Source organism: Chelonus insularis, unplaced genomic scaffold, assembly GCF_013357705.1.
Source record: "Chelonus insularis isolate UGA/USDA-ARS -01 unplaced genomic scaffold, ASM1335770v1 contig_66_pilon, whole genome shotgun sequence".
Classification (NCBI taxonomy): Eukaryota; Metazoa; Arthropoda; class Insecta; order Hymenoptera; family Braconidae; genus Chelonus; species Chelonus insularis.
Genome location: NW_023276695.1, coordinates 541,413 through 558,202, shown reverse-complemented (window position 1 = coordinate 558,202; position 16,790 = coordinate 541,413). Strand labels below are relative to the sequence as shown.

The 16,790-nt window shown below is 29.9% G+C and overlaps 1 protein-coding gene across 1 annotated transcript in view; it reads left to right on the top strand.

Annotated features, from left to right (window-relative positions):
• The window catches only part of orb2, a 128,101-nt gene that overhangs the window by 75,666 nt on the left and 35,645 nt on the right, over nt 1-16,790 (top strand). Inside the window, exon 4 of the mRNA XM_035089340.1 lies at nt 14,167-14,217. Coding sequence (XP_034945231.1) covers nt 14,167-14,217 — 51 coding nt within the window. The remainder of the gene's footprint in view (nt 1-14,166; nt 14,218-16,790) is intronic.

Here is a 16,790-nt window from a genome sequence, read left to right as displayed (position 1 = left end):
AAAATTATCCTCTTATTTAATTTGTAACAATAAAACATTGTTTTTAAATTAGTTTCCTTGACGTTAACAAATAATCATTCCATCAATAATAAATTCAATCATCTTTGGAGCATTTTTTGCTCCAAAACAGAATTTTTTTTCTCATCAGTTCATAATGTAATTTTTTATTCTATTCACTTCTTTTTAATATCAATTGTTAATTTTTAAAATAGTATTTCTTTCTCTCTATTTTTTTTAACCCAAAAAATATTCAAATCTTTAAAAATAATATTCTAGCTTTTTTGGAGCAGCTGAGCTCCAAAAAAAATTTCTGTGATTATGAACATAAAAAATCAATACTATTTTGTAAATTTGAATAATTTTGTCAGAGGGGAATGATTGAAAATGCACGTGTGAAAAAAAAATTATTTCCAGAGAATTTTAAATCCCAAAAACGATGCATTAGCCATCATTTGACTGGTCCAAACCACAGATGCAGAACCTTTCTAATAAATTAACTAAACTATGAACTTATTGTTAACATACACAATATTAGAATACATAGACAAGCTGTGGTCGTCCCCTCTTTGAGGCTGTTGCGGTAGCCCCCCAGTCCCTTTCGAGGCAACCAGGCGTCCCCGATTCCACTCTGGATAATTCGTCCTGAAGTTTCAAGCGAATTTGTGTCGGAGTAGTTTATTTGTTGTCGTTTTACGATGATAACACGCGATCATTTAACGGTATATCATAATTAAATATAGCCGTAGCTATTTAGAATTAAATAAAAAATAGTTAAATAGCTCTAAAAAAAAATTAATATCATAATGATAGCAATAATTACTATAATTGAAAAAAAAAAAATTCTGTAATCTCGTCGTCACATGCATTGGTTCTTCGATCATTATATTATTAATATAAATACATTCACAGATGAATAGCTGATATTAAGCCGCATTAAGTAACGGATGTCTGATTGACGTGTGAGATTAATTGGGCGAAAGTAAAGAAGAAAAAAGGAAGAAATGTATGCGAAGGATAAAAATAAATTTGTAAACATATGTCTGTAGGTGTATATATTTCAATAAACATCTGTTGAACGATTATTTCACGGAGAAGTAATAAAAATGAATCCACCATTTGATATTTCACTATTATTAGTATGACAATTATAATAATAAACAATTTTAAACTATACTAACGAATATAATACTTTTTTAACGAACATAACTAATCCTCTTATATTATTTTGATCTTTCCAACAAACTTATGCATTCTACTGCTGTATTTTCCCTCAATTTTCCATCTGTTAGATTTTGTATCTCTGAATGAAAATTCCCCGACAGTCGTTTTCATATAACCATTCAGAGGCTGCGTTATAATTCTCCTGGCATCGAGTTATTTTGGCATTGCACGAATGAGGAAGGGTGCGGAACAAAAAAGTAGGGGACCAAGAGAGTGAGAAAGAAAATATGGGGAGATTACGAGTTATGACGATCATAGTATAGGAAAGACAGCAGGTAGGGGTTACGCATGTCAAGTAGAGGGCATTCAACTATCGATCGTAGTCCCAGCTTGTGTGCCCTCTCAGGGTTTTCCTTTTCCTCTTTGCCCTTTGCGTCTTTTATTATTATTTTTCTTATCTATCTTTGATTGATACATGATATATTTGCAGTATATTTTCTTCTCATGCAGTTTCCTTGTGAATACTTCCATTTTATTTAGAGAGAGGATGCTTATATCTGATGATAAAACATTTGATATGATAAATATTATGGTTGGAAAATTTTCAGACGGTAAAAAGCATTGTTCAGGGAAACTTAATATCTCTGAGGCAGATGGAAGAGAGTAGGACAATGAATTGAAGGGAAACTGTGATAAATTGGGAATATTTATGGTTTTTAAATTGTACCAGAGATTATAGTATTAAAAGAAAAATTATTTATAAATATTTATCAGTTATATTTTTGTAGTAAATTATTATTATCGATGTGCTGTATTAATTAATTATTAATAAGCTTTGTTAAGGTTTAATAATTCTTTTTTATTGTAAGCAAATGATGAGAATTTTTTTTCGATAAAAAAGAGTCGAAAAAAAGAATGACAAAAAAATTTAAGAGAAAAGAAATATTTAATGACAGTAGCAATATTAATTTAATCATGTACAAGTTTTTTTGTGAATGAAAGTTGCCTAGCTATTTATAAATCCATCATCTACTTTATGTCTTAATATCTGACACTGTTATCATCACAACGAAATAATCTAATACGAATATTCGGATTGATAGGTCAACGACATTGATAAAAGAATGTTATTCATACCCTAAACTTTTTTCGATCATTAATGGCTTTCACTTATGGTTAATGAATAGTATAGTTGAATATACTGAACTTAATTTGCTATTAATTATGAATAAATATGGTTGAGAATAATGTGATAAAGTTGATAAACATAGTTTAGTACATTTATTGATGATTCAATAACACATACTATAATCGACTACGAATTAATTCTAATAGGATTAGATTAATTAATTAATTAAAAACGATTCAATTGATGTTTACACTATATTACAAAGTCCATTATTTATATCATGACATTTTATTCACATCACTACTCCCACTTATGACATTCATATACTTGATATTTTTAAAATATATTTTTTTAACAAATAAAAATTATTTTATCCTCAAACTTACAATTTAAATAATGATCATTAAATTTTTTTTTATTATCAAAAAAAATTGTTTACTTCATGATAAAAAAAAATTTCCTTCATCCTACGTGCTATTTAAAAGGAAGTTTCCTCAATATTTGTCACAATTCTTTACAATGTATTGTTTTCCAGAACTTCGTTCATGAATAAAAGTAAAACAAAGCATTTTAACTATTCAAAAAAAAATGTATTTTTACATTACAAAACAAAATTACTATCTCATAGATCACTCCTCTTCATCGGCCCACCCAGTTTATCCAATTCATGAGACGAAAAGCATCTTATCTCCACCAATATTTTCCATGCATTCAAAAAATTAACATACAAATCTCCACCTCCATATGATTGTTTACATTTTTCATTGTTAACAAGACTGGCATGAAAATCTAAGTATGTAGCTTAGGTGCATCACAATCAGTCTAGATCTTCAGAACCTAATTTAGATAAATGACCACATGCGTCATGCAATGCCGAGTCTTTTCTGTGTTTATTGAGCGTAAATGCATACACACATATACATATCTGTGCACGAGAAGATACCGCAAAAGAGAGTGAGACACACATGAAGCCGAGGAACGAAACGTGGGAAGTGCCCCATTGTGAGATAATCCAAACTCGTAACGGTAGGACGCGCGTGCGCGATGCCTGCTTCCGGTTGGCCGAGTTCGACTTGCGGAGACGTCAACGAAACGTTGCCATGCCCCGGGAATTCATTTTTATCATGCACTTGTCACCGATAAAATGAATGGAAATGTCTTCTCACGAATTTGAATCGACTTTAAGTAAATAGCCAAATGCTAAATAAATATCGGAGCAGACAGCGACTGCAGATAAATTTCAAAAATCGATCGAGATAAAAAAAACCTATAGATAATATCACAAACATATACTAAAGTCGAATTTAATTTATCGTCCCTTGGCAGAGCTCTGGTACCCTTATGGGACTAGTATTTTCCATTTCCCCTGTATTTGTTTTTTTATTCGACACGACCTCATAATTTTTGCTTTAATCGAGGGGAAAACGTCCCCCTGGGTTTATTTAAAAACTCATCTATTTTCTAATTTATTAAAAGATCCGAAAAATAAGATTTAAATAATTTTTTTTCCTTTATATGAAATCATCAAGGTTTATAAGAATAAGTATGACTATGACGATATTCCTTTGGTCTGATGTGTTTTCGCATTAACAAATATGTGTTATAAGTATGAGTATGTTAACTCGTGACTTCAGTTTGGGTAGACAGGAATAGAATCCAAACTCGTTGCTTCCGTTTCAGTGATTGCTATGTATTCTTTTTTTTTTACTGTCTTTTTAAACTGATGTAAATTAACTTTAGATACTTTGGTAATTTTAAATGACTTTAAATAATATTTTTCTCCAACAAATGCAATACATGAATCACTTTAAATGTTTCAACCTTAATTTTTTGTGCTTACAATCACTTGAAAAACATTGATGGCAGATTGATAGATTTTTTGTTCACCTAAATTGTCGTAAAATGACGTAGGTGGCTTATCGCGTATGTGATTAATGAATTATCACAGCAGTTAAAATGATAACAGAGAGTTGCGTAGTTATATGTTCTCGAATTTTCTACCTTTGACGTATTCGATGGAATTTTTTATTTTTGTTGCATTTAAATAGGAAACAGAATAAAAAAGATGAGAAACCAAGCGAATGAAAAGATAAACAAACAAATTGGATAGCAGTCACAAAAATTGCGATTTTGCGATAGGATCGTGGAGATTTAATGGCCACACCCAGCTAAAAAAAATACTTTCTTGAATAACAATGTGATGTTGTACGATATGCGGTGTGACCAAAAAAAGAAACGGTATTTTATTTAATCCATGCAAACTTTCTTCTGCGGCTCCTACGCAAAAGGAGTCGTAAATATTGAGTTAATTCTGAGCTGGAAAACGTCGTCATCTCGTTTTTCACTCTCTGTAAAAGGAGAAAGACGTTGTTTTTTTTTTTTTTCAACCTTTCGACACATCAGTCACAAGTTCACTTTTCAATCTTTGTCCATGAATTATTTATACATATTCTAGATTAAAAATCCATTTATCTTTTATTTCTAGCAAAGAGGTGTGTAATGAAAGGGTCATTTTTCTCTGTCATTCAGTTTCTGAAGTCTTATCTGTTGACTAAAATTTCATCGAAAATGTTTATTAATCTTCGATGACATAATTATTTTGGTTCCATTCATTTTGGTGTGGTGGTGGCTCCTTTCATGCTCCAATTGCTCTGAATGCACCAAATTTGATCAAAATATTGCTTTAGAGTTTTTTTTTTACATTCAAAAAAAAAAAGCAGTGATAATTAATTCATGTATTTAAATAATCTCTTGTATACTTTTCCACCTCTGACAGCAAACAAATACATAATTGTTTTTTATTCCAAAAACAAGAGTGAATATAAAAATTTTTTATTTAATTTATCATGTGGATTTAATTGAAAAAAATGTAAACAATGGTTTACTTTTATTAATAAAATGTTGGAATGGAAAAAACAGAAATATATTTTGTAGTTATTTAGAAAAACACTTTTTTCTGTGTTAAAATTGAATTTTATTAGTAAAGATAATTTTTTTCTTTTGTATATATGTGGTTGAACTGTTAAATACTTTTTTAGTAAACGAATACAAAACCACAATAGAGCGTGGCTCATTAATCTGTTACAATAGAGATCGTTATAAAATTTGTGTTAGAGGACAATAAAAAGTAGGTTATTTTATTTTATCAGACTCTAATCTAGCTTTCTGGGCAGTAAAAAAAAATTTTTATTTCACAAATACATATTTCGAATTTTTTGAATTTATTTCTACAATTTTCAAGCTCTAGTAATAAAACAATAAATAGTATTTAATTATTACTAACAATATTATTATTTAATCAAGTTTTCGAAGATTTTTATAAATTTTTTTTATTCAACGATTTTTTGTTTAATTTAATCAATAAAATTTTTTATCACACTCAAACACATGTCAATAAAAAAAGGACCTCTAAAAATAAATAAAACGTACGTCTCTTCTACAATCGACTTTCCACAAAAATTAATTAAAATAAAAAGTTTACAATCAAATTTTTCCTTTTAATTTCCTTACTTCTTGTAAAATCATTTTTACAGTTAAAAAAATCTGTCCGACCATAGTTCAACAACAACTCTTATCAAACGCATGATTAGAGTCATCCATGGAACGTGTCATGCTCCAATCCTTATATCTATATAACATAAAGCCTACAAGTGATCCTAGTAGCTTTTTGGCCCATGTGAGATTTAAAGTACCTGTTCCAATTTGATTTTCAGTATTGCGTATATCCCTAGGCACGTGATCCACCTACAAATACCCAGGCACCCACTCCAAAATCGATTGGACATTCAAGTCGATATTTCTTCACTCGACAGCTTCGAAATTACGAGCAGCGTGACGTACGTGTAGGATTTATCGTCGAGTTGGGAATGCACGTTGCATCTTCGCTGCTCTGCAGGTTGCATGAAGAATGTAACAGTGTCATGCGTAATATAACAAGTTTCAATAGGTTAATATGCACATCCGTATGTCGTTTTCAAGTCATATTATTATTACACTGTATACATTTTTCCATGCTCATCATGCCTTTTCAAATGTTCAACAGAACACACAAATCATCATGATTTGAAAGTGAAAATAAAAATTTGAGAAGTAGTCCACGACTTACTTAGCTTCTTGCTGACACTTTCACCTTTGTCAAACTAAAAAGAAGATAGATATTACTATTGTATGAATGATGAGCCATCAACCTCCAATGAAATCCATGAAATACACTGTCAACAGGAATCAATTTTCATGCTTAGCCAGGCATATTGGACGCACTTGTAATTGGTTCAATTAGTGGATTGAATTCCATGATACAGCGATTGGATGAATAGACTCATGAAGATGAAATACATAACGATATGTTTCACTGTATTATCCATTGAATCCTTAGAATCATATGGACAGTCTCTTGCCTACGGAAATCTCACAAGTGTTAATTACTGGCAATATTGCATGTAATAGGCATGAAGCAATTCCATGCAACTATTACAAGGTCTCGATGAAGGCCTCGTAGTGGAGATCATGCCACAGGGGCCAATTGTCCTTCGATTAAAATTATTACTCTAATACTCAGCATACCCTATGCTTGTTATAAAGGAATTGATTTATTCTTTTTTATTTATTTCTATTTCATGCTCCTATTTATTCATTAATAGTGTCATACTTGTATGCAGCTTTTTGTCCTTAAACACTGTTTTCAATTTATCGTGATTGTATCTCAATAAATTATAGCAATTTATACAACCAAGTCAAGTCAGGAAACATTAATATTCCAAGATGATCAAGTTCAACTTGTTATACATTTAATTATCTCTGCCAATTTATTTATTATTAATTCATGAATATTTTTTTTTTTGCTTTCCTACGACAACTTTCACCACGTGCCTTTTTACACTTGTTCAACTGCGAAATAGTATTTATGAACTGAGATTGGATTTATTATGCATACATTTATTTTCTTTAATAAATCAACTTGCTTATTATTATGCTACAGGCTATGTAATAAGTGTAACAAATCATACTTTTCACACGCTTGTCTTGTAATTAATTTCTTTCTGAATTATTGACTATAATGTGAAATAGACTATGTTGTGTAGTTGATCGAATGATATCAAGACTTGGCGAAAGGCCAAAAGGGTCTTGTTTTTCTTTGGACAAGAGAAAACGACTCGATGGTCCAACGCATGAACGCTTCGTTGCTTGTCTTTTCCAGTTCTCGATTCTACACTACATCTGTAAGAAATTCTTTCAGTAGACTTTCTTGAGATGAATCAGTGCACATTTACTGATTGTCAGTGAAAGTTCATTGATTTGGATTGTGATAATGTGTGTCATTGACAATTAGTGGAAATATCAGTGATATTGTCAGCCAGATACTCTAAATGCTCTAATAAACAATCGATAATTTGCAGATGACTGAACAATTTTTCTTTTTCTCTTTTAGAATTGATTGGAAAGTGTACTTTACAACTGATAGAAAATAATTGTGTTGTAATTATTAATGATAAAAAAGGAAATATTGTTTACATTGATTTGTTTCATTGTTGTTTTAACACTTTTTTCTGGTGTTAAATAAATTTTATGGTTGAATTTTCCAGTGTTTAATATAAAATTCTCCACCAGATTGATGATCAGCAGATGACTGATACTTTTAAAGATTATCTTAGTGATTCTTGCTGACTCATCAGTGAATTAAAAAAGTCGATTTAGTGATTGTTTAGCAGCTTTGGTATTTAAAGATTACATCTATCATTTCATGGGTTATTTACTGGATTAGAAGTTTCATTTGATGATTCCATTGATTGTTGAAGAATATTAGGATGTGAAAATTGACAAATTGATTCCAATATACTCTTGATAGAGCTACCAATAAATTCAATTATTTTAATCATCGAGATGTTGATTTTGTTATTAATTCAGCTCCAATAAACCATATGTTATCTCTAAAAAATTTGAGTAATGGAATTTTTTAATATTTTTATCTCAACTGATGCCCTAAAAAAGAAGTATTCGGTGAATTTTAAACGATTAAAAAAAAATATTGGATTGGAGAATATATTCAATAACTAATAAATGACTTTATTCTGTAATAATGGAATATTTACTTTTGTTTATCAATGAATCTATTGAAAATCACATAAATCAATTCAATGAACATCTCCAACCAAGTATTCTCTCTATTTGAATCATTAAATACTCACTGCACTCAGTAAATATTCTGATAAAATCTTCCTCAGCCTACTAAATCAAACTTTCAATAAAGGATCACTCAATTTTCTCTTCTATCTGAACTCACAAATTTTTTTTTCTCTCATTTAATCTAGACAATTGCTATTCAGTTACATTGATAAATAATTACAAAATATTACTGTGATTAATGAGAATATTTATAGCAATTAAAAGTAATGACTCTTAGCTAAAAGAATGTGTTGATTTATTTTTGCAATTACAAATAAAATTCACTTAAACGTGGATCAAGTCAATCCTGGTCTCTCGAAGATGAGATGACGAAGAAAATGAATGGAGAATAAGGAAAGAGAATTCATAAGGTGAATGACATGAGGATTGCAAATCATTGGGTTCTAAGCTCTCGTCTAGCATCTGTCGGTATTCTGAGCTGCTGACTCGCATATAAGAGAGCACTTGCAAAGATCTTCAAACACATGCTACAAGTATCTCGATCGCTTAAGTCTCTTGACTCTTCTTTGTAATAAAAACATTTTCTAGTGCATCACGTATGCACACATATATCTATGTACATCTGATGCGGAAATTCATGATTCAACTCTAATGCCATCCTAGATTGTTAACAACAAAAGAACTTGATAAATACACCAGGCGAGAAGTGAAAAGATCAAGAGTCATTTTCACTTATTCTTCTTCCGTAATATTAATGAACTTTTCTGTCACTTTTATGACGTAGAGTTTTTTTTTGAGCTCTTTGCAGAATTATAAATTGGGAAGCTTTTACTTATGACATATATGTTTCTTTCTATACACGATAAATGTGTTTATTTGCCTATGTACACATATGAGTGTATGTTTTCCTTTCTTTTGTGAGAAATAACAAGCCGTCATTACTTTCTCAGTCATTGCTGCTATCAAATGAAATGTCACCGAGATAAAAAAATTCAATGAAAATAAATAAAATTTTTTCAAGAATTAATTAGCTTTGTAGCGTTGGCAATTTTTTACGTAGCATTGGAATGAACGAGGAGAGAAAGAAAATAGCTAAGATTGAAGTGCCATGAAAGTGGCAAGTACGGATGATTCCCACGGCAGGAGAATAGCCAGGAGTAGTGTAGTATGAGAAAGAAAAAATGAAATGTAAGAAGTGAATCTTCTTTATCTTTAGTCTTCTCTTGATTCTCGTTGATGATGGTAGGACGATACCGCTAGTCACTGAGATGAGAGAGCAACGAATAGACAGAGAACTGACAGTTGAGAATATAGAAGACGACAATGATCGTATCTTCTTTGTTTTGCTACTTCTCTTTCTCCTGTTGAGGTTATCCGCGTGCTCGAGATCCCACCACGATACTCTTGTCGACCTTTTGGATGATCGAGCCAACGAATAATTCAGCCTTAAGTTCACGCCTTTACATTACATCGGAAGGGTCGTGAACCCGGACTTCCGTTATTGAGGAATCAATCCAGACGATTTATATGTTGAGAAAAAATCCACGTTGAGGGGTTATTAATTTTTAAGTTGTCAGTTCATTGAAATGAAGATTTAAGATTGGTAATTTGCAGGATTGATGGGCGGAAATTAACCAGCGCAATGCGAAACTTATAAGACGTTCTTTGCCATTTTGATTTCTCTTTCAATTTCTACTCACTTTTCTTTTTTTTTCATTTTTGAATGCATCGTTTTATTCTAGATTTGAAAGAAAATTTTTATTGGGGTTAATTGAGGAAACTTATTCACTCTGATTTTTAAATTGATTTAAACTTCAATGAATATTTATGGTTTCACTTTCGTTGTGTTTGTTAATTTGAAAAAATTCTAACTTAATCAATGTAGGCAAAATAATAATAATAAAATAAACGAAGAAAGTAAGAAAGCAAAAAATATATATATTTAACGAGTTTAATCCATTCATAAATTCTGGAACCAACATCTTGATTAGAAACTCATTCTGACCCTGGGATATTATGTTTTTAATCAGGTAACTTATTTCCCCATCATGTCCTCAATTGGTCACCTAGTTAGATTAGATAATATTATCATTTTCATAAAATATAAATGGCAGTTAAATAAATCAAAGTCTTTAATGAATTTTAAATGGAAAAAATTCTATTTTATTTTCAACAATTAAAAAAACCATTTCTAACTTTCATTTTGTATTGATTTATTGCGACAAGCAATTTATTAAAAATTCTCCTATCCAGCTATTGTTTATTATAATTCATCAAAAATGAAATAATAATTAATGCACTGTCAATTCCAAACATTTCTCATGCATTGTATAGCAACATTAGTTTGCTATTAATCCAAAAAAACTTCAACAAAGTTTTCTCTATGTAATGAAGTTACTTAATATGATTTTGTCTTTAATTTATTTGCTCAACTTTGCACCTTTAACCTTCCAACAGCCGTCTCCAATATGTAAGCACATGTTGAAAAGGACGCAATAATTCACGCCAATGTTAAAACCTATAAATTTATTCATGTGACTATCAAGCATGGATAAGTATGTATACATAAAACCGTTAAACGGCGACATAATTGTGTTTCTAATCGTTTCTCTTCCGTGTTTAAAACTCTCACGGTCTCAATACCGCACACGTAAATCCAAGGGTGGTTTCGATATATCGCTAGATACGATGGTGAGATCGTCAAGCCATTAGTTCTCTCGTCAGACCCTCCAAGTTGATGCAGGCTTACGATGAATCTTAGAAAGCGAAATCGTGTCGACTGTATTCATACGTAAATCGTATCCTCTCTGTACTTATTTCAGACTTATTACACTACCGGGTTCGATAAAGTTGCTCTCAATACCATCGAACTAGATGAAACCAAGTGATTCTACATGTAGATCAAATTAATGCTTACCATAAATTCACTCTGCTGATAACTTTTATCCACTAGAGTATAAAGTATTTTTATTTTCTATTTCCTCAACTTTTTAGTCAATAATTTAATTAGTCAACAAAATAATAAATAAATGTGCAATCGATCTTACTGAAATTGAGAAAGAGAAAGCTTGAAAATTTTTCATAGACACTAGAGTTTCTGGCAAAAAGTCAAATGGTCATGGTTTCATGGATCTTCTATAGTACATTTTCTCCTGGTCTTGATGGTGGGTATGGAAAAGTAAGTCACTTTGCTGACACTCGAGCATCATTGTCGTGTTTTTCTCCCCTGAGAGTTTTTAACCACGTGCGAAAGAAATAAAAAAGAATAATAAGACAAACAGTCTGATGGTGATCAGCAATTAGAAACAATTACGCATGTTCATTAAACGCCTCATTAAATTCCACCACTTGGGTTTTAGTACTTTTTTCCTTTTATTTAACCACTCAGTATTGAATTGAGTAACTCAACTTTTATTCATCAGACCGTAACCTGGCTTCTCCATGATCTTTATGTCTGACGCAATTATATCAGTCTATCTATTTGATCGTTGGAATTTTATTTCAATGCTGATAATTCATGTCTATTAAATAGACTATTAAATATTAAATAAAACCGTTTATTTTCACTTAATAATTAAAGGAGAAAAAAAAAATTTATCATCATTTCTCACCCTTTCATCGTGACTTGCTTTCCTGTTTATGCATATCCAACGTCTTGATAGCCTACGGGCGATCATTCCCAACGATTATACACCACTGTGTAGATATGTATGTTTGAGAATAGTGTCATGCCATAGGCGTGAAGATTCTCTTGTGGTGGCTGACTTGATCATCATGATTACACAAGCGATCTGTGTGTCACACAGTCTCCAACACGATCTTTACTATCATGTTGTACAATAACACGTTCGTTTACCTCAAACACTTTTATTCCGAGAAATACAATCTTTATTAATAACGTTCAAAACAGCTTCTGAATGATAGAATGGGTGTACATGTCGAGGAAATAATTCATCTACATTGAATGTATTTTATTAATCTTAAAGAGATTTCGAGTTTAAATGACTTCTTGGAGGAGAGTGAGAAAAATAAGTTGGAATTTTAATCTTGGATTGGAGAAAAATACATTCATTTTCTTTTTTTTTCCACACTCAATTTTCCTGTTATAAATAACCACTTTGAATTATTTATAAAATATATTTTTAATTAAGTGTTTTATACTCAAATAAGCATATTTATGAGGTCAAGTCTTCGAAAATTTACTTAATAATTTATTTTATGAATGAATCAGGTAAAAAATGATTGCATTTGCTTTTTTTATTGACAATGAATCAACTCAACGATGAATTAAAATAAAATAAATTGTCTTTTTATATTAATATTTATAAAAGTGTTTAAAGCTGTCTGTTGATAACAAGATTATTGTAAATATTTTAAAAGAATATTAGTTGAGAATAATATAAAAAAAAATGATAACAACGTTAATTTTCGTATTTAATCAGATTTAATTACATTGGAATGTGAAAAGCAGCGTAATTTTATCTTGAAAATTAATATGTGGATTCCAAACAATATCTCAATTATCTTCAATGAAGCCGTAGAATAAAACAATAATTGTATATAGTAATAACTTAAAGGAAAATCGTTTTATAAACAAAGTAAAATATTAATTAATCGTTGAACAAATATTAATTTTTCGTTAATCATGATTATAGATAATATTAATGATTGTTAAATATTTTTATCACATCAAAAATCTATCATGTTTTATTTTTTTAACTAAATATTTATTGTATAATTAAGTTATTCACATTGATTAAATTCAAGTTTTTTACAAATTAATTAAATTTTCTAACATTATAACATTTATGAAATAATTATTAACTCATTAATACTCAATCTCATTAATATTACCTTGATGTAATGGTAATAATTTCAACTATGACTGCATTTAATTCCATGCTAGTGTTAATAATTCAATTTCTATTGACTTTGTCGATAAAATACTTTCTTCAACAAAAAAAAATTTATTTAAAATAATAAAAAGCAGAAAATTATTATGGATTATTATGCATTGAATGTTGTCAACAGTTATCATAAAAAGAAATGCATAAATTTGAAATAAATATTATGATAAAAAATTTTTTTTTATTGAGTCAATTTCTTTCCTCATAAGCAATTCCTTACTTCACTGCACAAACACACGTTCCCATAAAATTGTTTTATAGGATTTAAATTAGCTTCTGCAAAAGATTTTATATTTCTTTTAAAAAAATTCCATAGAATATCTACAGTTAAATTATTCAGTTGAAAGAAGGAGGAAAGATTATTTGCGAAAAGTCGTTGGATGTTAAAAAGTTTCGCTTTGAGTTGGATAAAACATAATTATATGACTATAATATCATGTAAATGTGTCATTTGAAACTGATTTGAGCGACTCTTAGGAATAAATTTGATAATTTAAAGTCAGAGAATATAACTTTCGTCTACAAGTTTTATTCTGGAATAGCGAGATATTTGTTGAGGACGAGGCAAAAGAGAGATTAGGAACTGACGTATCTCCAACTCTAGTTTCGAACGGGTTCTACTACTGGCACGAACGAGTTTCGCCGGAAGACAAGACTCAAACTGCTAAACTTCTTCTGAAGTTACTGTAGTATTTTTCTTTTTTTTTTCCTATTCCTACTTTGCATACATAAATAGACAAATACTTTCTATTTTTTACTATTTGCATACATTAATAAATGATAAATAAGATAATTTATAATTTAATATGCATAGCAAAAAATAATTGTTGAATTATTTTGTTGCAGGATTTATCAACTGTAATGCCACTGCGCTTCAGTCACTTGCTCAACTGCATGGTGAGTTTTGCTTCAGAACAACTTTTCTATGCTTATCTTGAGGAGGTTCTTTTATCAGTAAAGAAATAAAGGGTAAAAATTGCAATACCACATTTTGAATTATGATTCGTCGTTATTTTATTAATAGAAATATATATTTTTTTTAAATACTTTACATTGGTTAATGATAAAACAATAAGATAAAGGTGGAGTATTGAAATATTTTTAAAGCTCTGTACTTTGTTGAAAAAGTTATGGATTTTTTTAAATCAAAGTAGATTTTAAAGCTCACTATAAAAACTAATTTTAAATATTTTTTTGAAATTCCATCACAAAAGGAATAGAAAAGGGTTTTACAGAGAAAGAAAGCTTGTAGATGCTTTATTCAGATTTGAAAAAAAAATTCCCATGCTGCAAATGCATTCAAACTTTGAGATGGAATAGAGGAACAATCAAAATGGTTCCTTTTGGAATTTTTTCGAGAATGATAGAGGACATGAAAAAAATTTTCAATGACTTCATCCAAAATTAAAAATTCTTAGCTTCATAAAAAGTCTTTGTTAACTAAAATCGTAGTATTTTTGACGAAAATTTAGTGCTTTAACTACTTCTGGAAAAAATAATCCACCGATAATTGCCAACTTTTCTACATCAACTTAATGGAAATAAAAAAAAAGTTTCTTTAAATTTTAAAAAGTACTTCAGTGTGCTAAATATTTAAATTAATATTTCCTATTATAACTATCAGTTAATCACTAATTAGTAATTTATGAAAAATTTGTTCTTCCTTTAATAAGAGTAATTGAAGAAAATTCATGATTAATGAGAAAAAGTAGATAAAAGTTAAACTTTACAAAGTAAAAGAACCTCCCAAAGAAAGGATTTAGCAGAGATGTCCCGTTTGGAAGTAAGCAGAGTTAGCAAGCTTGATAGAAATAAGTGTTAAAAGAGAAAAGAAGAGCACAAAATTCTAGATGAAAATTTAGAGTACATGATGCTACATAAGACGGATATTTTCCACTCCAAACTCACCATCTTTATCTCCAACGTCTGGTTAATCGGAAGAAAGGGCATTAGGGCTAAGACCAAAGTTTGTTTCGTGGTCCAAAAAGGTCCACCATAGGACTCCACAAAGCTGAGATCAAGGGATACAACCAGCAATCCAAAAGCTTTGCAAAGCCGCTTAATTGAGATCTCCATGAATCCTAACTTCTGAATTCCTTTTGATTTGACTGAAGTAGACGCATAAACTAGTGAAGCTTTCAGAAATATGCATAAGTGAGATTTAATCCTTATGCCAAGGGCTCTTTGGAAATAATAAGAACATCAATTTCCTTCATCAAACTTGAATTTATCATTTCTCTACACATCTCCAATTCTACATTATATTTATTTCTTCTTATCACAGATTTTCACAATAAATAGTTTGAATCGTCTGGCATTTTACTGCAATTTCTCAGGCTTCAATTCACCCACGTAAAATGTAGTGGCTTACACAAAAACATCTAGGCCAATTTAGAGATGCTTTGTTTGTTGGTGACTTGAAAGCCTCGTTGGTGTACAGTCCAATCTCGTTATGCTTTTATTGTCCTGAGATCGTCGTCATTGCGGTGGAATAGAAAAAAAGGCTCTCGTTTGCGTAGTATTTCCGTGACAAATAAGGTTAATCAAGCTTTCATTGACACGATCGAGATGTCCAATAAATAAAAATACCAAGTTCTGATTGGATAGTTTTTTTTTTTTTACTGCTGGAGATTTTATTCCAGTGGATGATGTTGCAGCAAATTTTTCATAACCGCCCACGTATTTTTTTCTTTAATGTCGAGACACCTTCATGCTTCAACGAGTTATTCTCTAGACCAGATTTCCCTCGAGAGCACATTGCCACGCTTCACGTATATCACGTTATTAAATGTCTCAAGTAATAGGTACATGTTGATACAAAAGGCTTGTGCTAATAACTTAAGTTATTAATTGCTTTAATCATTTACTGTGGTGTTGATATGAGAGATGAACATGCGGAAGTAATTTGACTTGACGCTTTTGGTTTAAAAAAAATTTATTTATTAGTGAATATTTCATTATCGTCCTTTTTCGAGATAATCAAATTTATTGAATATTGAAATACTTTATGATAAAAAAAAATTAGTGAAAGTAAAATGGTTTATTGTTGATAAAAATATACTGAAAATGATTGAATATTAGTATCTAATATATCAAATTAAAATTATCGAAAAAAATAATTTAAAAATATTTCACTTGGATTAAATTAAAAAATTCCCATTCAATTTTTTTATTTTATTTCTCTCTTTCTAGTCAGTTATGTCCAAGCAATATTTTCCAACCTTGTAATTGAATAAAAAATAACTAAAGTAATAATTGAGTATTGTTTTATTCCAATTCAATATTATTATCAATTATTATACTATTTTTTAGTTTTCATATTTTTCTTAAACCTTGGAGTTAAATCGAAACTTTTCGGTTCAATTACGAATAATTTATTACTACTAGGAACTCATTAGACTCGATTTTAAAACAGAATAAATTAATTTCTTTGTTAACAAAGTTTGTTGTAGATGTTATATTGACTTTTA